Source organism: Grammomys surdaster, unplaced genomic scaffold (assembly GCF_004785775.1).
Source record: "Grammomys surdaster isolate TR1022 unplaced genomic scaffold, NIH_TR_1.0 125463, whole genome shotgun sequence".
NCBI classification, from domain to species: Eukaryota; Metazoa; Chordata; class Mammalia; order Rodentia; family Muridae; genus Grammomys; species Grammomys surdaster.
In genome coordinates, this window is record NW_021620326.1 from 570536 (window position 1) to 592782 (window position 22247).

The following is a 22247-nucleotide window of genomic DNA, read 5'->3' on the forward strand; positions in this document are numbered from 1 at the left end:
GGGGAGGGGAGGGGAGGGGAGGGAAGGGAAGGGAAGGGAAGGGAAGGGAAGGGAAGGGAAGGGAAGGAAAGGGAAGGAGGAAAGGAAAGACCAGAAACATTTAATTTAAAATACATGAGGGCTGGTGAGATGGCTCATTAGGTAAAGGTGCCACCCCTGGAGCCCACATGGAAGAGAGAACCAGCTTCTGCAAGTTGTCCTCTGACCTCCTGTGTGCTGTGGCATAAGTGTACAATCACACAGACGTGCATACATGTCTGTGCTCTTGTGTGTGCACACACAGACACATACAGAGAAATAAATAAACATGATTTAAAAAAAAACAAAAACCTGAAAAGGAGAAAGTGGAAAGCTTATATTTTTACAGTACATAGCCAACAAAGGGCTGATTTCTTAATGTAAAATAACTAAGCTGCCCAGAGACACAGGAGTGGCTCGGCTGTGCACTCGAACTGCTATGTGCACCCAGCTTGGATGGAGACACCTTACTCCTGGGTATCTGGGCTAACTCTACTCTCTACATTCCTCTCCACACCTCCTGTCTCACCTGAGCTATGCACAGGATTGCCCACGGAGCTCTTGGTTCTGGCCCTGCAAGCTCTTTCTACATTGAGTCTACACTGAGACTGTCCCAAGCCATTCCCCCACACAGACATGTTCCAAAGGCTTCTAAAGCACACAGTAGGAGGTGGTTGTGGAAACTCCTTGGTGCAAAGTGTCTAGGTTAGATTGGCTTCACTGTGACAGAAAACACTCAGGAGTCAACACAGGAGGCAGAAGTGTCAGCCATTTTATCCAGAGGTACAGGCTCCATGTTGGTGGGTGTGTCGTCAGGACACCTTGGAAAGGGGCATGTTGTGAAGCAGAGCTGCCCACACTGTGGCATCGGGGAGCAGAGAAGATCACTTTGTAACAAAATCTCCTGCTTGAAATCCATTAATCTAGGGGTCAGAAAATAGATTAATTTGTGAATCCAAACCCTCATGATTCACAGTCACCTAACCTCTAAACTCACCTCACTGGGAACTGAGCCTTCAACAGAAAGCAAACCATATCACAAAGCGTCCGGTGCACAGTTTTTGACTGAATTTGAGTGGCAAAGGCAAAATTGAACATGCCAAGTATGCAGTGTTACCATTTATGTAAGAAAATATGTGCAATATGTGCATGGAACATGAGACCACATTCGACAAGGGAATGGTGTGTGTGTGTGTGTGTGTGTGTGTGTGTGTGTGTGTGTGTAGGGAATGGTGTGTGTGTCTGTGTGTGTGTGTCTGTGTGTGTGTGTCTGTGTGTAGGGAATGGTGTGTGTGTGTGTGTGTGTGTGTGTTGGCGTGTAAAATACCCTTAGTAGGCACATAAACCAAATAGTAGAACATACTGCCATGGTACCTTCTGGACATTTTGATATGCATATTTAAGAACTTTTTAAAATCTTAACTACATTATTGTAATGGTGTATACACAGGGATGAAAATGAACCTGCCCAAATAGAAGACTCAAGTGCTGTTAAACCAGATGGCTGGCTTGATGATGAACCAAAGTTTATCCCCAATCCTAAAGCTGAGAAACCTGAGGATTGGTAAGCGTTCTTCAATTCCACACACGGAGCCAAGTGTATCTTGATTGTTTACTAATTTTTATTGCTTCCTCCAAAGACTTGGAATTAGTGCAATACCTGTGCTCTGATCATTTCAGGAGTGAAGACATGGACGGAGAGTGGGAGGCGCCACACATTCCGAATCCAGCCTGTCAGATCGGATGTGGAGAATGGAAACCTCCCATGATAGATAACCCAAAATACAAAGGAATCTGGAAACCACCCATGATCAATAATCCTAACTACCAGGTGACAGCAATGTCCCCGTTCTGTAGTAAGGCTGGATTGTTTTTTCTGATCCTCACCAGAGTCTGCAGCTCTTAGAAGTTTCATTTGTAATTTTATGAAGTTAAAGAAAGTCAACTAATTTAGGTTAGGAAAGAGGGGGGGGTCTGGGGTGGAGGCTACATGGGTCTCCCTAGGAGGGGAAGATAGAATAGATTTTATGGGTGGACTGGGGGTGTGGGGACAGGAGCTGGGGAATCAGATGGGGAGTGATGGGGTAGAGACAGACAATGAAGGGAGAGATGGCTGGGAGGGAGGGTGGGGTATTTGGTGGTGGTATAGGAACCTCGTTCAGTGGAAACTTCCTGGAATCTATGAAGATGATCCTAGTGAGGACTCCAGGTAATGGGGAATACAGAGTCCCAACCAGTCATCCCTCGTAGCCAGGCGAGGCCTCCAGTGGCGAGAGCAGGGCACATTCACTTGAGTTGTTGGCTAAGGGAATCCCATGAAAATACCTAAACAACTCAGGCTGTTGCTGAAACGAAGGGCTGCTCTCTGAAATCTGAGGAGGTTGGGGGAGTAGGGGCAAGAGAATTGTACCCCGACCATGGAGAGGTTGCCTGTTGCCTACGTGGAGCCCTCATCCCGCATTCCAGTCGTGGTGCAGGAAGGCCCTCTGCAGGCTACTGAGAGAGAAGCATGGACACCAGCCCAGCCACCAAACCTTCAACCTACAGTCTGTCTTGTCTGTAAGCTATTGAGAGAGACACGGACTCCAGCCCAGCCAAGCTACTGAGAGAGAAACACAGACACCAGCCCAGCCAAGCTATTGAGAGAGACACAGGCACCAGCCCAGCCAAGCTATTGAGAGAGAAAGAAACACAGACACCAGCCCAGCCACAAAGCTTCAACCTACAGTCTGTCCTCCCTGTGAGATATGCTAGGGGCATTGTGGCAAGAACTTGGTGAGAGTGGCCAACCAGTGTCTGATTTGACTTATGGCCCACTCCATGGGAAGGAACTCATATCCAACACTGCTTGGGTGACCTAGAACCAGAGACAAGATAGCACAGACTCCTAGGGTAAAACAAAAACAGTAATAGTCTTTTAAAATAAAGTATCAATAAAAAAATAATGTAGCATCTTTTGTTGGGTATGGTTGCACACACTTTTAATCCCAGTACTCAAGAGGTAGAGTTAGGAGGATCTTCTGTGAGTTCAAGTCCAGCCTGGTATACAGAACAAGTTCTAGGACAGCCAGGGCTATATAGAGAAACCATCTCTGTCTCTCTCTTTCTCATAAATAGATGATAGATAGATAGATAGATAGATAGATAGATAGATAGATAGATAGATAGATAGACAGACAGGTAGACAGGTAGATAGGTAGAGACAGATAGATAGAGATACAAACATAGAACGATGGTATTACACACACACACACACACTTGGTTATTCTAATTCTTCACTGCAGTTTTTCTTCATCTCATTCACTTCTCACAAGGTGGGTGGGCATGCATGTGCAGATATGTGCGACTGCCCTTCATCTTACTGTTTTTGAGACACTGTCTCTCATTAAGCCTGGATCTTTCTGACTCAAGGAGACTAATGGGCCAACAAATTCTAGGGACGCCCTGTCTCCATCTCCTCAGGACTGGGATTACAGCCACTGTCTGACAGCACCAGCTTTTTAAACAGTGCTAGAGACTAAACTCAGCTCCTGTACCTTCACACAGGGGCACACGTGTTACCGCCTGAGCCATTTTCCTGTCCCTTAAAAAGACTGCTTCTGTCCCTTTGTATTTGTCTAATGACATCACTTTATTTAAAAGTTTCTTCACTTGTTATTTCTTCCAGGGAATCTGGAGTCCCCAGAAAATCCCTAACCCGGATTATTTTGAAGATGACCACCCGTTCCTTCTGACTTCTTTCAGTGCTCTGGGCTTAGAGCTTTGGTCCATGACTCCCGACATATACTTTGATAATTTTATCATCTGTTCAGAAAAGGAGGTGGCAGATCAGTGGGCGACAGATGGCTGGGAGCTGAAGATAGCGGTGGCAAATGCTAATGAGGTGTGACAGTGACCACAGACAAGTCATGTAGCTGTGGGGCCTCATGGAGCCCACTCCTGGCCATGGGTGACACAGATGCAGTAACTGCTAAATGCCAAGGAAATGGACTTGAATACATTTTATAGACAGAATGTAGACCACATGGTGAATTTAAATTATAGTAGTCCTCATGAGATTCAAAGTCCAATTGTAGCTTTTAGCCTTAAAAAAGACGGCTTTGTGTTTTCATGTTGGCAGTGCAAGGCTGAGTTATAACAGTAATCTATATGCATTCCAACTATTTTTACTTGGAGAAGTACCAAGAAATCTAATCCAACATTTCTGTGTTTATTTCCACTGCTGTGGGCTGGCTGGCCTTGTGAGCCTGCTGGCGCCACTTCCCTTCTCACCCCCACCCCGGGGTGCTGGGATTACAGACACAGGCCATTGCATCCTCCATTTTATGAGGGTGTCAGCACTTGAATCTGCTGAGCCATTCACCCACACTCAGTTGGTTTCTTTAGATACTTGATTGTTACGAGTGAAATATCTTGTGGCCTCAGATATGTGTTATTTAATAAAATAAAATTCACACACAAGGGCCACTTGTGAAATTGTTCATATAAAAAGAAAAAGAGAACACAATAGTCCCTGAGTGAGCTTATCAGGAAGTTCTTTAACAGAACGTATTCTCAGAGTTGTCTTTTTCATTGTGTGTGTGTGTGTGTGTGTTCACTGGGCAGTAGTGTAAAGTGTACATAATCCGTGGAAATGACTCTGTGCTGATTTCTCTGGCAGCCTGGTGTCTTCAGACAGCTAACGACAGCTGCAGAGGAGCGACCCTGGCTCTGGATCATGTACCTGGTGATGGTCGGGTTACCCATTGCATTAGTTACTTCATTTTGTTGGCCAAGAAAAGTGAAGGTAAAGAAAACACATCTTTTTTTTTTCAACTTTGTTTTTTTCAGATTTGCTTGTGTTCCAGAGTTGTCTGGATCAAGCAGTGTAATGAATTCAGTGCAAATGTAATGACTTCAGTTTCCTGAGATTTACTGAGTTTGTTATGTACCTCATCAGTTAGTGCAACAAACAAACAAAAACCAGGTAGATAAATGCTCTGATGGAGAGGACATGCACTGTCCATTTCAATCATTAGTGTCTGTGCACTAAAAAAAGAAAGATAAAATAAAATAAAAATAGGGCTTAGACTTCAGTAAAAACAGCTTTTGTTAAACTACCACAGAAAAAATATGAAGACAAGGGGCCTGAAAAAACTGACTTATGCAAGCTGCAAAGCAAGGCCATCCTGGAGCAAGAGGCAGAGGAGGAGAAGGCCCCGGAGAAGCCAGAAGATTTGCAAGAGGAGAAGAAGCCAAGTGAAGCTGAAGTCATCATCGTGGAAAAGGGTAAGACTGTGCTGGTAACTTGTGGCACCTGCCCTGTCCTGACAGCAGTGACAGAACTGTCCGCCCTGCTCTGTGTCTAATGTGCACAGGAATTGCCAAGAGCATGTGACTTTGGGAACATGATTAGCAATCCTCTGAGAGTGACAGCCCTTTGAGTAGTCACCCTGTCTACCCTGCTTGTCCTTATGGTTCAGCCTCCTGTGCTTCTGAGAGCATGGGTGAGCTGCAGTGTGTGTACAGTTGTGTGACCAGGCACACCCTCACCCCATGGGGCACCTCAGTCCAAACAGTTCCACAAAAGTCTAGCTTGATGAACCAGTGGGTGGGTTCCTTACAGGTGCATGGGTGACTCAAAGCCAGCATGCATGTGTGCACATGTATATGTCATGGAACACCTGAGGAAGTCAGAGGACAAAGCACAAGACTAAGAAGACTAAGTTCTTTGAAAAGAACAGGGTGTGTGTGTGTGTGTGTGTGTGTGTGTGTGTGTGTGTGTATGTGTAAATTCTTTATAAGTTCTCAGAGTCTTTGTAACTTATTAGTACGTTATATTAATGTTTCTGTTTACTTTAGAGAGCATTCACAAATAACTAATTTGGGAATACTAAAATATCAAAGGGGCCTTGTTTTAGAAGGCAACTTTGCCCTTCTGCACTGTCTTGCACTGTGCATGCGCAAGCATGAGGAAAGCAGAGGTGGCATATGCTGGCTTCCGTTTCCTCAAACCTAAGTTTTGGCAAAGTAAGTTTTTACTTTTTATAATTCTCAGGACATGTTCTTTTTTGTGATGGAATCTTCCTCTTCCTCTCCTTCTTCCTCCTCCTTCTCCCCTTCTTCTTCCTCCTCTTCTTAGGCCTGCTCCTCTCTGTCCTTACCTCCTCCCTCTTTTCCTCTTTTTCCTCCTCCCCCTCCCTCCCCACCTCCTCCCTGTCTTTCCATAAAGACAGTGACAAAGCTCAAGATTTGGCTAAACAGAGTCTATAAGAGAATCAGTAACTGAAAAAGGTAGAGGTAACGCCCACAGGCTCCAAGATAAATCGATGGCCAGCTGAAGAGCACAAAGGTCACCTAAGTGAAGGGGTGTCTGTCACTAAGACGTGACCACCAGAAAAGCATTTGGGTTGTCTGTATTACATCATCATAATTTTCAGAACTCACTCTTTGCTTCATTTGATTTATTTATAAATGTAAAGTAATGAGTATTTACAATTAGCTCATTTTTTCTTTTCAGTTTTGAAGAATTGAAATAGCTTTTTAATTTTAGAATTTAAATAAATCCCCCTTAATTCTTAATACTTTTCAGTAGCAAAATCCTAGCTCATGGGGTCTCTGCCTTTAATGAAATCTGTATTCCAGAAGAAGTAATTGGTGAACCAGAAGAGAAGAGTGAGGAAGATGGAGAAACCATAGAAGGGCAAGAGGAAGTGAGCAAGATGAGTAAATCTGGATCAGAGGATGAGGTAAGCCCTCCCTCCACACAGGAGCAAGCTTTTTCCCTGTCTCCTAGAGTAAGAGACGGCAGAAAAACGCTGAGACGTTGTTACCTGGACACCTGATGGAGGAGCATGTCACCTGTGCTCCTCACTATGTAAAGGTAGACTGCACTGGTAAAAATGACCGTAGCTCTGTCGGTAGCAGTGGACAGAGATGGCTGAGTCTGTAAACTGTAGTCCTCCTGTGGAAACAGAGTTTCGGCCAGACTGTTGCCTCCATATACCCTCTAGCCATTCTGTTTTCTTGGGTATATTTGTCAATAAGGTAAGTTATTTTTGAATAGCATCATTTTGTGAAATTGGTGTGAATGTCACATTGTGAATGATGTTAGGTACATAATGTCTTCATGCATGCATTTTGTTCTTAAAGTTTGCTTCGAGGTACAACACATCCTAGAAGTAAAGAGGGGAAAACTGTCAGCATGTTCCTTTTTACCTCACTTCTCGTTTCTCTGGAAACTTTCATTCCAGAAGTTCTGTAATGGTCTCTGTAAAACCAGCTCAGGATTCATTACTCAGGGAAACCCTGTGATGAAGTCTCTTTATCATTGGAAATGGACATGGCTACTTCCTGTGAGATTAAGGCCATGTTCTGAGTCATAAATAATGCTGCAGGGTCGAGCAGCAGTGTTCTTTGTCACGTGCTTACTTGATAAACAGGGTTATTTGGGACGTGACATCAGGCCAGTGTAAACAAACAAACCCCAAGGCATCTTTGTGAATTCAGGAGCCCGCATCACACAGCACATGGTTTAAAGAATGTGGAATAAGCCTGCTGTTGTTGACTAGGTAGATTACGTGAAAGGAAACACTCCCATCATTCATTGTTTTCCAGATGAAGGACGCTGATGAAAGCACAGGGTCCGGAGACGCACCAGTGAAGTCATTACGCAAGAGGAGGGTACGCAAGGACTGAAGCACATCAAGTGTCGCCAGTCCCGGAGAGAGAGCCTGGCGTCTAGAGTTAGGGTGCCCAGAAGGACAGTGACTCTGTACATCTGCACAAACTCTTTCTAAGTATCTAGCAATGTTACTCTTTCAGACACTTCTTTCTTTCTTTTGGGGGGTGGGGGGGGGTAACTTTGAAGTTAACTGGTCTTTGAATTTAGAATAAAAGAAAAGTGGCACATTACATGAGAGCCAAGAGATTCGTCTCCTTAGAAGTTACAGTTTTAACAGTTGGAAGGAAGATTGTTTCGGTTTTATGGAGCAAAGATAAGGTGCTTTTTGCTCCCATGCTATTGGAACGCCTGCTATTGGGCTTTCCTCTCCAGTGCCTACGCAGGAAGAAGCAGGTTACTTTCATCCTGAGATATGGGTGTGCTCTGTTGTACAGACTGAAGGTGATGGAGTCCATGGGGGATCATTCAGTACTGTCAGCACTATAGAGTGTGTGAGTGAGCCACACTTCCCTGGCTTGTGTGACACTGTACTAAAGAGGTGCTGTTGGCAGATGTGTCAACTGAGTGATTGTTAACTCGCTCCATCGCCGGGTAATGCACAAGCAGAGCTTAAAGATAGCAGGCTTGTCAAAACCAAATAATGTGCACTTGTTTTCAAGGTCTTGGAGCCCAAGTGGCTTACCTCATTCACCAGATGGTGTGTGCACACAGTGCTCTGGAAAATGAAATTTAAATATGTTTCCCATTTAAATTATGCCCTCTGTATGGATCATCACTGGGCAGGCGTCATTTATTAGTGTGGGATTCTAATGGCTATAACCCATTCTGCAGCTGTGTCTTTTTATCATGCTTCCTGCTGACAAGGTCACCCTCACAGCTGCGTCTGAAGTGGGTGCCCACACTACCTACCTTATCAGCAGTATTGCTGTACTTAAAATGGTTTTATTGAAGAACTTTCTACACTTAAGTACCAGGTGTCCACCCTATGAAAGGCCATTCAAGTCCACATGAAGACCAGAGTATGACTTTAATACTGAGTACCTTTGCAACTTTGGGGTTTATTTTGTAGACACGCCCACCTCACCTTCTGACTCCCTCACATAGGCACATTCAGAACTCACACACTGAAAACAAACCCTAGTTTCACCTCTGTAAAAGAGGCTAGGCCGAGCCAATGACGTTGTTTGCATCTTCCAGAGTGATGTAAAAGGGGAGTGAGTGGCTGCCCTGTGGCCATGCACTAACGTTTATAGACTCCTGGTGAATTTCTAACACAGCTAACCATAACTAGAATTTACTTAGCAATCATAGGGCTTAACATAGCTTTCAGGGGCTCCTTTTTTCCCTTTGAACTAGCCATTTGAAATAATTATAAATAAAAATGTATCTCAAAATAAACAACTATGCTTCAGAGAGATAAACCCTTCCTTGCCTTGATAAAAATCAGCCTGACCTCTGACTTGTGTGTGAGCACATTTTCTGAAGCTCGGTTAGAGCTGTTTTAACTCTTGGTTGCAGACTGACTCTGCATGGACATTTGATCACACTTCAGGAGCTTGCAGTGGTACTATCTGAGCAGCCAAGTTTTATCTTTATAGTTTATTTTGTCGATACAAGGTTTTACCCTGAAGCTCAAGCTGGCTTGGAACTCCTGTGTAGCCCAGGCTGCACTCATACTTGATGCAATCCTCCTGTATCAGCTGCTCAGTGCTGAGATGGCAAGCGTGAGAAACCGTGCAAACATCACTACAAATCCCTGGTTGTGTTTCCCTTTGTGGATGTGCTGTCACGGACAGGTCAATCCAAACTAAAGCCCTGTGAGGAACACATGGCATCTATGCAACTGACAAGAGCTTTGGTAGCCAAGTGACTTTTTTCTTTATCCTAATCTGATTTTATTTTTTATAATTACTTGAATTTATCATTTTCCCTAATAAAATATAAAATATATATGTGTATACATGTATGTGTGTTTTGCTTTCTTGGTTTTTTTTTCTGCTTTTTACTAAAGTAATTTTCTAAAGATTTATTTTCCTTGTATGTTCATGTGCCTGGATTTGTGTATGTACACAAGTGTGCAGGTAGCCATGGAGACCCAAAGAGAGCACTGGTCATGAGCTTCCATGTTGGTTCCGGGAACTGAACTTGACTCCTCTGCAAGAGCCAGCCTGTGCTCTTATTGGCTAAGCTGTCTTGTCAATCTTTGCTTCTTTTCCTTGAAAATACTCTTCAGCTAGGCTCACTTCCATCGCCGTTCTCTAGGATGACGTCAACGTTGGTTAGTCTGCGCTTGGAGGAATACATGGTAGAAGCTGAAGCAAATAATTATTTAAAATCCCACTGCAGGGTTTCTATCTGCCTTTGACTATTCATGGTCCCAGAGGAAAGACATACACACAGCCTTTATATCTTAATATGCCTTAGGCAGCTTAACAGCAGGGCAACAGCCTACCCTCCATGATGTTAGCATCTGCCTTCCCATCACACCAAACCATCACTATTTACTGTGCTCCATCTGGGCTGTTCTTAGCTCTAATTGGCCAGCCCACAGTTCCTTTACTCCTACCCCTTGGCGGCTCACTGTCTCTCCCTCCTGCTCATTCTTTTTTCATGGTGGCTCCTTCTCTCTTATCACCTCTCCTCTCACACAAGCCCTCAAAAACCCAACCCCAACTATTTCTCTTCTGCCCAGCTATTGGCTGCCGGCATCTTTATTCACCAATCAGAATTAACTTGGGGGCAGACTTCAGGTCTTGGGGCCATACTTAGCATTACAATAGACAGTAAAAGACAAAACCTCAACAGGAAGTGCTTGAATAAGATGAACCACTGTGAGGCTGAAGAGATGGCTCAGTGGTTAAGAGCACTGACTGCTCTTCCAGAGGTCCTGAGTTCAATTCCCGGCAACCACATGTTGGCTCACAACCATCTGTAATGGGATCCAATGCTCTCCTCTGGTGTGTCTGAGGACAACGACAGTGTACTCACATATATAAAAAATAAATCTTTAAAAAAAAATGATGAACCACTGTGATGGGTTCAGTGTACCATAAAATCTGTAATTCTCCAAATGGTTTCATCGGACCAAGGAAGCTCAGTGGGTAAAACAGAAGGAGAGATCTGAGTTCCAAAGTTCTCCACTGAGGAGATGTGTGTGTGTGTGCATGCACATTTAAACTAATTTTGTATTTAATAGAAACTGTTCAGAATAGTTAACACATAACTTACACTCTGGACACCTACCTATATGATTCTCTTCTAGATTTTGGCTGTATGTTTTACCTTTAGCAAGATGTAAAGATGAAATATTGGGTGACTCAAACAATTGCTTAAATCTTTTATATAAAATAATTTTCAGAAAACATTTCCAATAATCAATCATTTCTTTTCAAAGCACATAGGTCTATATTCACCTATGAGGTGGTTAGGAAATGAAGCCCTTAGTTTTTTCTACTGCTGTGATAAGACACCATGACAAAGGTAATTTAAAATAAAAGTATTTAATTGGGTTTATAGTTCAGCCAATTACACTCCACAATGGCAGAGCAAAGGTATGGCAGTGTAAGAGTCCAAAAATTGCTGAAGGAAGACCCAAGACTCAGATAGTATGCAAAAACAAAGAGTGTTTATTCTGCAGAAACATTCAGTGTCCAGGGGGTCAACCATTCTCTAAAATGGTGACCCCAGATGAAGGCCTTCTTATAGGTAACCAGGGTAACTCTCTAGAAGAACTAGGTCATCTGAAGTTTCATTGGTGGATGCCAGCGGGTCACAGGTGGACAGTGGTCTACATTCCTGTCATGAACATTTAACCATGTGATGAAATAGGGCTGTCCAGCACAGATGGCCCATTCTGAGATATTTCCCCATTTTTGTGGTTAGCCACAGGCTTTTCTTTGGGAGGGGTTTTTATGATTTTGTTCTGGATTTTATGGTCTATCCCTGGAGCTGGTATCTTATGACTTAGTTTCTGGGACTTAGGATCTGTTACTGAAACTGGTGCTTTAGGGCCTTTTTTTGAAACCAGGCCTGGTCCTTAAACGGAGACAAATGGGGTTTATATTGTCCTTCCAGCAGCAGGAACAGCTGAGAACTTATGTCTTGATCTTCAAGTAGGAGGCAAAGAATACACTGGGAATGGCACAAATATTTTGAAACCTCAAGGCCCACCCCAGTGACACACATTCTCCAACAAGGCCACACCTCCTAATCCTTCCCAAACAGCTCCACTATCTGATGACCAAGTATTGAAATATAAGAGCCCATGGGGGCCACCATTTTCATTCAGAGCACCACAGATGCCTCTTGACAGGTTACATAAGGCAGGCTGATGGGGAGAACATGAACTTGGAAACGTTGAAAGGTTTTATTGGTTTTTTGTTGTGGTGGTGGGTTTGTTTTGTTTTGTTTTTACTTTTTAGTTATGTGCATGTCTACATGGGGTAGCCTGTACCTGTACCCCCTGGAGCTGTGGTTACAGGAAGTTGTGATCTGCGCATTCAAGTGCTGGGAACTTTGCAAGAATGGTATGAACTTAGCCACTGAGCCTTCTCTCCAGCCTTTGGAAACATTTAGTGTCTCTGAAGACCCCAGTGCACAGAACAGTAAGGATAGTCTTAGGTAGGCACAGGACAACTAGAAAACCATCTTTTCACACCCATCACCATATCTTACACATTTGGTAGGTATTTGTTAAATGAATGCAGTCTGCACTCTTTGTTATCTTAGGGGTATCTTCAAGTATTAATAACAGACACTTGATAAGTCTTCTGTAAACCTTAAAATAAGAAAAATACATCATATAACTGATTACCATGCATGACTTCAGCTCTGTCAAGACAGATAAACTCTGGGCTGAGCATAGCAGTACACACTTTTAATCCCAGCACTTGGGAGGTAGAGGCAGGTGGATCTTCCTGTGTTTACAGCCAGCCTGGTCTACACAATGAGTTCCAGGACTACATAGAGACACTGTGATGGAATGACATAAGTCTTTGTTATACTGAATTTGTCATTTACATTTCATTAATTTCTGGTTTCAGTGGGGTTGACTGTAGTTTAATGGAAGAAGTAGCTAAAAGGCAATAGCATCATTCACAGTTGTCCATGTAACAGTCTCACTTGACAAGCAATCTTAAAAATGAAACCAACCTTTGATACCTGTTGGTGGTCATCTTGGATATGACAGCACTGAAGACATTTCTAGCAACAATCAGGAATGAGGATTAACTCAAGGCTGAAGAAAGCATTATCCAACAGTTAAGCTTTACAGGCTAAAGAATTAACACCCAACTTTTCTTTGCTTTTGACCATAAAATTAACCTTAGGTTCTAAAGTTGTATTCTCACTTGCATCCTATGAAAAGGACTACCTATTAAAGGGGAAAGGGCTGGCCAGGAGTAAGGGCGAGGCTTACAACTTGACTGGAAGTAGATGCTTAAGTGACTTTTACAACAAGAGTTGCTTTGTATAGTTCAAGAAAGGAAAATCTATCTCTGTTCAAATAAACTCACAACCGTGACACCAAAACTGACTCAGTAGCCCAACCTGACCTCCAAGGTAGACTTTTAAATGCATTGTACACTCACTTTATCCCATTCACCACTAATTTTTATGGATTCTCATGCAAAAACAAGTTGCCAATAAATCATAACATTTTATAAAATCTGGAAAATGCCGAGTTCTGGAGCATCTGGCTCTCTAAGTTCCAAATAAAGGACTGTGGTGTGCAGCGGGAGTGTGGTCAGCAGTGAGAAGCTCCAAGAGTCGGTATTGAAGGAAGCTCTTCTTTGGGACCCTGTGGGGAGGAGCCACCATCTGTCTGACTGCTATCAAAATACTACAATGTAGGTGACTTCTAAACAGTAAATGAATTTCCACAGTTCTAGAGGTCAAGGTGAAGCTAAGTGTCTCAGTGTTCTCTGAAGAGACACCATGAAGGGCTTACAGTTCAGAAGTTTAGTCCATTATCATCATGCCAAGAAGCGTGGCAGCATCCAGTCAGACATGGTGCTGGAGATGGAGCGCAGAGTTTTCATCTTTTTTTCATTTTTTTAACTTTTTGATTCTTTCTGAATCTTACATTTTGTACCCCCCCCAATCCTAGTCATCTCCCCATCCCTTCATACCTGCCCTCTGCCCTTGTAACCTGCCTCCCACCCTGCCTCATAAGAAAAAAAAAATCTTGCTACGGAAGCTATAGTGTGAGAGACTGTGTCCCGCAGCACACTCTCTTGTCCACACTTCGTTACATGTTCTGGTTTGAGGCCTGCTACATATCAATACTGGATCCTCACTGGGGCTCCTCTTGGATATCCTCTCTTTGCCCTGTGTCACAGATATCCCACAGCTTTGGGCCTGCAGGACAAGTCTCTTAACAAGCTCTCGAAGTTCACAGATGATGTAGATGTTGGGGTGGGCCAACTTTTTAAAAAGCCTAGATTTGGGCCTGGGTTGTAGCTGAGCTGGTCAGACTACCAGTTCTCCAACACCCAAACCACCAGGGCCAGCTCTCCAGCAGTGCCCTGGCTCACCCAATGCCACAGTCAGCAAGGAGCAAAGCCAGCTCTTCTGCTCTCATGCCCCAGGAGGTCGGCTCACCCACAACCACTCCAGCAGGGACAGTTTTACTGCAGAGCCCACTCTCTCAAAGTGCTGCAACCAGTGAAGGGCAAGGCTAGCCCTCCAGCTCTGCAGCCCCCAGGGCCAGCTCTCCCACCTGCATTTCAGTTAGTCCTAAGGAAGTCTCCTCTGTTATAGAGTCAAGTCTTAGAGAAAAAAGTTTGAGTCAGGGCTAGAAAAAAGTTTGACTGTCCCTGACAGAGATTAAGGGTACAAAGATAAAAGGCTTCAAAGCAAGATGGCTCAGGTTAGAGTCAACCTGACTACATGAGCTTGGTCCTCAGAACTCATGGGGAAGAGAGGACAGACTCTGACAGGTTGTCCTCTAACCTCAGTGCATACAAGCAAACAGATGGAATAGGTGTAAACTAGGTAAAAAGTTTCAGTTTTTTGAGAGTTATACTAGCAAAAACAAAGAAAATTGAGCTTGACTTAAAATAATGGGCACCAAGCTCTTGCCAACAAGTGGACTGTTTTCTCAGCCTGAGGGGTGGAGGTGGGGTGGGTATGGAATAACTTCGAAGGGGGACACCACAGGAGCTAATGAGAGGGAAACCTTGATAAGAGGCAGGGCCTACATCAAGGGGCTTGTCTGCAAGTAGCACTTCACGACTGCCTTAGATCTGAGTATTATCTCTATTCCACCTTCCAGACTGAGAGCTTTTTACTTGGCTATCTCGTCCCATAACTCTAGACCAGGGAAAGAGTGAGAACAGAGAGGCTGAGGGACCTCAAGGGAGATCTTGGATTTTTTAGTTCAATCATTAGCTGGGGGGGGGGGGGGGGGGCTTTGTGTGCTGGAATGTTTTCTCTGTGAGGAAAAGTAGTTCCAGATACTCTGTAGCAAGAGATCAGCTGTGGCTGGGGCTGCTATGACAAGTCCTTCACTTCTTTCCACAAGGAAGAAACCACACTGCTCAGCCAATCCAAGGCTTTGGATGGAGAGAGTCCTAGAGCATGTCAAGACAGAACCCTTACTACCTAGATTCAGTGCACTCTCACACTCTTCCTGCAAATGGAATAATGTAATTGGTGATGCAGAAGCCATGGCTAAAAATGACACAACAATCTATGCAGCAGAGCCCTCTAGTCTGGGAACCCAGCCCCTCCCTAGAACTTTAATAGAAGGGTAAGCTTCTACCATACTGTGTTACTAAAAGGTTACCGCTGTAGCAGTCTTGGGTGCTTAACTAAGATACACTATTACAATGTAGTTCCCAATGCACATGTACATAGCAAGTGTATCAAAACACACACAACCTCTGAAACAGCTTTTTATTAAACAGCAAAGCAGAACTTGAACACAATTTTAAATATTTGTAACAAGGTCACAAAAGGGTTGTAAAATGTCTGTAATGTGAAGATTACACATCCATACAGCTAACATCACCCATCAAGGCTTACATTAATACAAAGATGATTCCACAAGTCACAGCAGCCCAGTCTACGAGGCACCAGCTGCATTAGTGGATCTTTCCTATTGTAAGACTTTACTCTATTTCTGATATTAGCTCCTTATCAAACGGAAGCTACAAATGAAACTTTTAAAATTTGTTAAAAGAATGACTAAAATTCTGCAAACTAAGTTGAGTTTACAGAAATTCTAGGAAAACAACTGAGATAAGATACTAAGGTTAATAATTATCACATATACAAAACTCTCTTATATTCATGATTCTGATACTAATATACTCTCAATTAATTTTGTAAAAGTTCATCTCCTGGGTACAAACAAACCTTGAGACCAAACTCTTAACTGGTCTCTCTTAATCCACTTACATTAGACTCAGTCCACTTTCATTCATGTCCCAAAAGTGCAGCTGTGGGCCAGAGGTAACGCACATCTGGAGGGAAACACTGGGAGGGTATTTCTGTTTATCCAGTTTTCCTTCCTAATTCTATCTTTCCTCAGCTTTTTTCCTCATACACATGTAACCAGCATTCCGATCTTTTCAACACCAAACAGACTATTTTATGCAATAGGGAGTTTTTAGCTTCTCAGTATGACAGTTTACATTTCAAAGAAAACCCTTTATTTTTTATAGCTTCAACTATTTTCAACTGATTAAAGAGAAACCAGTAATCCTATCTTATTACTAAATACACAAATGGCAAGCCTTAGCTAAGAAAGTATCTTATTTTGGTTAAGTGTCAACAATTACAGTTCAGGTTACTCTTGCGGGAGATGAGAACTGACGTTACTGTCAGGAGGGAGATGGGAAGAAGAGGCAGATGGAGGAGAGGCACAAGACGGTGCACAAGGTACAGGAGCTGTGCATTCAGTACATGGTTTTGGTCACTTTTTCACAACATGGTTATTTTCTTGTATATTTTACTAGTTAGGCTTATGATAAAAGACAGTGCTAAACCTATATATATATATAAGCAAATTGGCAAAACATTCATCTTCAAGATTCATAAATATCTGTAATTCTAATATAAAGTCTCTACCTGTGCACATTTTCATAGACTAACGTAGACACATCAGGTTAACTCAGAGACGCCCCTGTTAAGCATTAGTATTACCTAGATCTGACATTCTCTTTATAAATACTCAGGGAAGCAAACAAGCCTTAAGGGGGAAGGAAAAAAGCAGCAATCCATAGAAGAGAGGGAGGCGAACCCTTTACTTCCTTTTGCTTTTTGTGTCAGTTGTTTGAAAAACACTAGAAGCAGACATGAGGTTTTCTATATACTGTCCAAGAACTTGATTTTCCGATTTTAGCTTCAGATTTTCTTCCTTAACTGCATCTACTCTTGCAGAAAGATCTATATTAAAAAAATAAATAGAAATACAATTATCAATAAAATCATGGCAATGACTCCATGTTATGAAATCAAAGACCAGGCTGAAGGGTGTGACTCAATGCTATAGCCCTTGCCTAGCATGTGTGAGACCCTGAATTTGATTCCTAGCACTAACAATAAATAAATATGACAATTTGTAAGTTTTCTGTTTTTTAATTCAGATTACTGGGGGGAAAGGCTTAGGTTAAAAAAACTTTTCCTGAGTACAAATCAGAAGATGGTGATTGTTAACGGTGTTTCCCATGGGACTCAGGAGTCTGTAGAACATTTCTGTTGGCTCTTATGGTGATTAAGAAAACACTGCATTTCTAAAGCATGCACGTCCTCCCGCACAAGGGGACGATGTCTTTCCTGGAAATGCTTACAATGCACAGCGTAACACGTGGATTCCTACGCTGGATAAAAGGTCCAAGCAGCTGGTCTTTTATAGCTTTATATGAGTTAAAATTTCAAAAGATGCAGATCCTAATGGACAAATAAAAATTACATCCATTCACATATTTAACAAACGTATGTAGATCAACAGAAGCAGGCGCCATTCCAGATGCAGCAGAGAACAAACATGGCTGTATACGGGCACCTGGGGCCCAGGTATCAAGAGTAAACATTAACCGTCAATATACCGTTTGTCAACTTCTCTAGAGAAAAAGCAAAACTGGCTAAGAGTTCTAAAAGCAGAGTAGAAGCGCTTTTTTAGAGTTAACTCTTTTGCTAAGGGTAATTTGACCAGTAGTCTGCAGGAACTCAGGAAACAAGCTACCCAGCCATGGAACTAAGGAAGGAACTTAAAGCAATGACAGCGACTTAGAGAGAATTGCATCACTGGTGTTCCCAGATAACCTGAGGTGGAGCGTGTCAAAGGAGAAGCTATTGCTCACTTTGTGCCCAAACAAAAGAAAACAATACTTAATGTCATTAAACATCAAAAACCAGGTAGGTGATAGTACTAATTTTATGGAAGGAAGTTAAAAAATGAAGAAAAAACCCTAAGATCAATTTTAACCTCTAGAAGTAGTGCTTCTTTTCATTTTAATAGAGCTTTTTTGAAACAAGCTGAGTAACACATTGCCAGGATTTAAAGAGTGCACACACTAAGTCAACACATCTGAAGGCCTTAAAGAGAAGAGCAGTGACTGGTCTGAGGGAGGCACATGTGTCCTGTAAACCACAGCCAAACTGTAGACAGCAGGAAGAAGGGAAAACAACAACTGGAGCAGCAACGTGACTCCCTGGGTAAAGACATCGCCACCCATACCTAAGGACCTGAGTTCAATTCCAAGATGCATGGAATAGAAGGAATGATTCCCACGAGTCACCCTCTGACTTCCACAAGGTACCCTGGCACACACCCACCATACAGACAAATAAGGGAGATATAGATATAATGAGGGAGATATAGATATAATAAGGGAGATATAGATATAATGAGGGAGATATAGATATAATGAGGGAGATATAGATATATATGCACATACATATATATCAACCACAAAATAACAACAACAACAAAAACTACTAACATGGTCTTTGAAGTTAACTAGATGTCATTCATGAAAGCTACTAAATGCAATCTAACCTTCAAGTGTGTGTTGGAGTTCCAACACCTGATTAATAAGCCGAGTCTTTTCTTCCAGTTCCACCTGATTTTCAGCATCAACTGCTGTAATAAAAAGTGTTAAATTTACTATTAATAACCACTGTGCTAGTTGTGGCATGTAACACTTAAGATTCTGCACACATTTTATAACCATTTTCTTTGCTGGCTTAACACAGTCCTTAACTGAGGTATACAGAGCCTCTACTTCACAGCATTAAGCAAAAATAACAAAGGAACTTGCCACACAGTTACAGAATGGAAGCCACCCTGGATGCTTTCTAAAGGAAAGGGGAAGAAGTTAGTCAAGACCTAAAGCTCTAAGGACTGTCTCTCTGCTCTTTCCATTGCTTAATGAAGCAAAAGCATCCCGAAGGCCAGAGGATGAGGACCTCACCGTCCATGTCAGCATTCATCATCTTGGGTAACAGACTTTTAGCTCTTGAACGCAAACTCTTTAATGAATAGTCTGTAGAAAGAAAAAGAAACATATAATAGTAAAACACACACTTGTTCTGCAGAAGACAATACAGTTAATGTGACCCAGAGGAACGCCTGCTGTCCATGCTTTACTGCTCTGCAGTATTTAGTGTCCCTGCAGGACAGTTCCAGGGAGAAGCGGAAGGAAAGATGATGCTGGACTACTCAGTAATCAAGTACCTGAAGTTAAACGCTGCACACTGATTATATCACGTGACATGTGCTGGCAAAGGGAGATGAAAATGTAAATACTCAAAATAGGAAACATCTTAACTGCAATCTTGGTTAATCAGGATAATACTTTTAAAGAAAGATTCAGCAACATGTAAATCTTTTTACTAAGGACAATTATAAAGAGTAGCAAAGGCACACACACAAAAATCTTTCCAAGACAGAACACCCAGAGTACAAACATGAAAGTGGACTCTCAGGCAGCTCAGTCTGAAAGCTACTGAGTATCCTTACATAGCACCACCAAACAACTACAAAGCTAAGCCCGCTCCTGAGTGCATAAACGCCTACTTTCTCATGCTTTCCACAGCCGCTTACAGAGTCTCTGCCCATCAAAGAAAGTAAATTACTGGGTTGTTTTTTTCAAAATTCTATTTTGAAAGTTATTCAACCTACTATAGTATTTGAAAATCACACTTAAAAGAATTATTGTAGTCAACCAAAGTATGAAACACTGCATGGCCATTTTTTGAAAGTAGTATTTCCTCTCCGTTTAATCAATGTTCAATTTTTAAATTGACATAAACTTGTTTTATGTGTATGTCTGTGTACATGTTTTGTGTATGTGCACGTCTTTGTGCACACGTAGAGGTCAGAGGTCAAGTTTGGCTGACTCCCTCAATCCCTCTTCCACTGTTTTGCTTTGTTTTGTTTCATTTTGCAGACCTTGAACCTGGAATTCCCTGGTTCAATCAGTGTTTGTGAGCAAGCTCCAGAGGTCTTACCCCCATCTCTCAAACATATGCCATCTGCCACGCCTGTAATCTGTGGGTTCACTGAATGCAGCACACGTGTACACACACAAACACACACAACCTTACACAACTACTTTGTAACTTACCAGCTGCCCTGGCTCTGAAAGGAACACTATTCTCTGAGATCTTTGTGTCAGTGCTTTAAAAGACTTTTTCTTTGAAAAATCACAGGAAATCTCAAGGCCTGTGTGTATCTAGTTTGTTAGTGGATGAGAACCTTTTATAATTTAAATCCAGAATGCAGAAAAGGTAAAAGAGACAGACTTCAGGGATATGGAAAGTGTTAGCCCAGGATTAATTAAAATTACCCTTGCATGTTCACGCTATACCCTTCTAAAACTTCTTCTCGAGACTATGCTTAGCACAGTGATTAAAAATCTTCACTCTCTATTTAGGCTCTGAAATTTGATCAAGTTTAAAAATCTTAGCCTCAGTATCCTCATCCATCAAATGGACCTAATAACTATGAATCTCATGGGTCGTTCTGAGAATTTAATACATGCAAATATGTGTTTGTATCCTTAGTAAGTACTCAAAAGATGTTAACAGATTTTCTCATCTCTACTCTCCTGTATAGACCACAGAAGAAACTTTAGAAAAACGATGTGGCCGAAGGACTCATAGAACTCAGGGTCTAATCTGAGAGTGGCTTAATTCACATCACAGTAACCATGTAGAGTCAAGCATACAGTCAATGTCCGTCTGCTTTCCCATCACTCCACCTCAGCTCACCTTAACTTCTCAGGTATGAGTCTGACACTCCCCTAATATCCTTCCAAACTCAACCACCAGACTTCTCTGAACCTGCAATTCATGTTTTCCACCTGTCATCCACTCACCAGAAATACAGTATTTTTAAAAATTAAAAGTCCAATGCACTACAGTAATGCACTAAAAACTTTATGCATATAGTTCTGTCAAAACAGAAGGAAGATACAGTCCACAGATGTGAATACTAACCTTATAAAGGCTAGAGGCCTTGCCTCATGTTTCATAGCCAAGATATAATTAAGGTCCTAACCCGAGTTTGAAAAAAACTCGACTCCTTTGGCGTTTCCACAAACAAAACAAATACAAAATTTCATCTGCTTCAAGCTGCATCTACTCCAGCGTGATGTTTCTATCCCTTCATGTTCTGCTTTGACATTTTGGGGGTTTCAAAATCGATGGAAATCGAGGAACTACATGGTCAATAAGGATCAAACTTAAGTTAGATTCCCTGGGAGCTAGCAGCATCCAGTTTAATCACTGGAGCATACACTAGGATTTCTACGCACAGCTTTGAGTCTCAGAAATGGATAACGGTTTGGGGACTTCTGTCCTTATGGCTATTACGACGTCAGTATCCGATGGTGTAACAGAAATCTTGGTTTTTCGGGAACCTATGATTTCTCCTTCCCAAACCTTACTCCTCAATATTTATTCCACAGGACGCTTGAGAAAAGCTGACAAAGAAACAAACCCAGATTCTAGCAAAGATGTCCCACCCCAGGCAGGCATGGGCCACCACGCCTGCAAACCAATCCTAGCACTCGAGAGGCTGAAGCAGGAGGATTGCGGCGAGCTGGAAGATAGCTCGGGCTGTAGAACCTCTTCTCCCATCACCCGGTCCCATCGCACCCCCACGGCGTCCCGGTCCCGCACCATCGGGCTCTTCCCACTGAGCCCGCGGCGTGCGGCCGGGAAGGCGGCTGCGCAGCGCTCGGCGGGGCGTCGGGCCTCGCGGCCCGGCGATCGAGCGCCCAGGCCGCCGTCTGAGTCCCCGTTCCATCCGCCCCGCCCCGTAAGGCCTCCAACCCCGGCCCTCGCCGCCCCAGGCGGCCTCACCTAGCGTCTGAGGCGCCGGGAAGAGGTGGGATGGGTACGACGCCTCAGGCCGCGGCTCTGGGACCAACTGACAGCGTCAGCTCCGCCCTTCCCGCCCACGGAGCGTGCGCCGAGCGAGGAGGCGTACCCCCACCAATCCTAATGCGAGATTGCACGCCTGCGCACTGGCCTCTAGACGCCGCGAGAGGCCTATGGCAAGGCACTAGGGTCCACCTTTGCCCTAACAAAAGGGCACTGACGCCCAATCAGG

General features: G+C 43.1%; 2 protein-coding genes across 4 annotated transcripts in view; one reads left to right on the forward strand and one right to left on the reverse strand.

Annotated features, from left to right (window-relative positions):
* Positions 1-7695, forward strand: part of Clgn (calmegin) — a 34150-nt gene extending 26455 nt beyond the window's left edge. For both annotated transcript variants that reach the window (XM_028786287.1, XM_028786286.1), the window contains 7 exons: positions 1469-1582; positions 1699-1849; positions 3686-3901; positions 4679-4804; positions 5124-5286; positions 6643-6746; positions 7615-7695. In XM_028786287.1, the coding sequence (XP_028642120.1) occupies positions 1469-1582; positions 1699-1849; positions 3686-3901; positions 4679-4804; positions 5124-5286; positions 6643-6746; positions 7615-7695 (955 nt within the window). The remainder of the gene's footprint in view (positions 1-1468; positions 1583-1698; positions 1850-3685; positions 3902-4678; positions 4805-5123; positions 5287-6642; positions 6747-7614) is intronic.
* Positions 7696-15560: 7865 nt separating this feature from the next.
* Scoc (short coiled-coil protein) lies at positions 15561-22236 on the reverse strand. 2 transcript variants are annotated; one of them, XM_028786281.1, is made up of 4 exons: positions 21998-22236; positions 19102-19173; positions 18687-18767; positions 15561-17071 (listed from the first exon to the last, which is right to left on the reverse strand). In XM_028786281.1, the coding sequence occupies exons 2-4, from the start codon at positions 19121-19123 to the stop codon at positions 16929-16931; spliced, it is 246 nt and encodes an 81-aa protein (XP_028642114.1). In that variant the 5' UTR covers positions 19124-19173; positions 21998-22236; the 3' UTR covers positions 15561-16928. The 2 variants fall into 2 exon arrangements, with proteins under 2 accessions (XP_028642114.1, XP_028642113.1); XM_028786280.1 differs by having other exon boundaries at positions 18687-18770.
* Between the last annotated feature and the right edge of the window lie 11 nt (positions 22237-22247).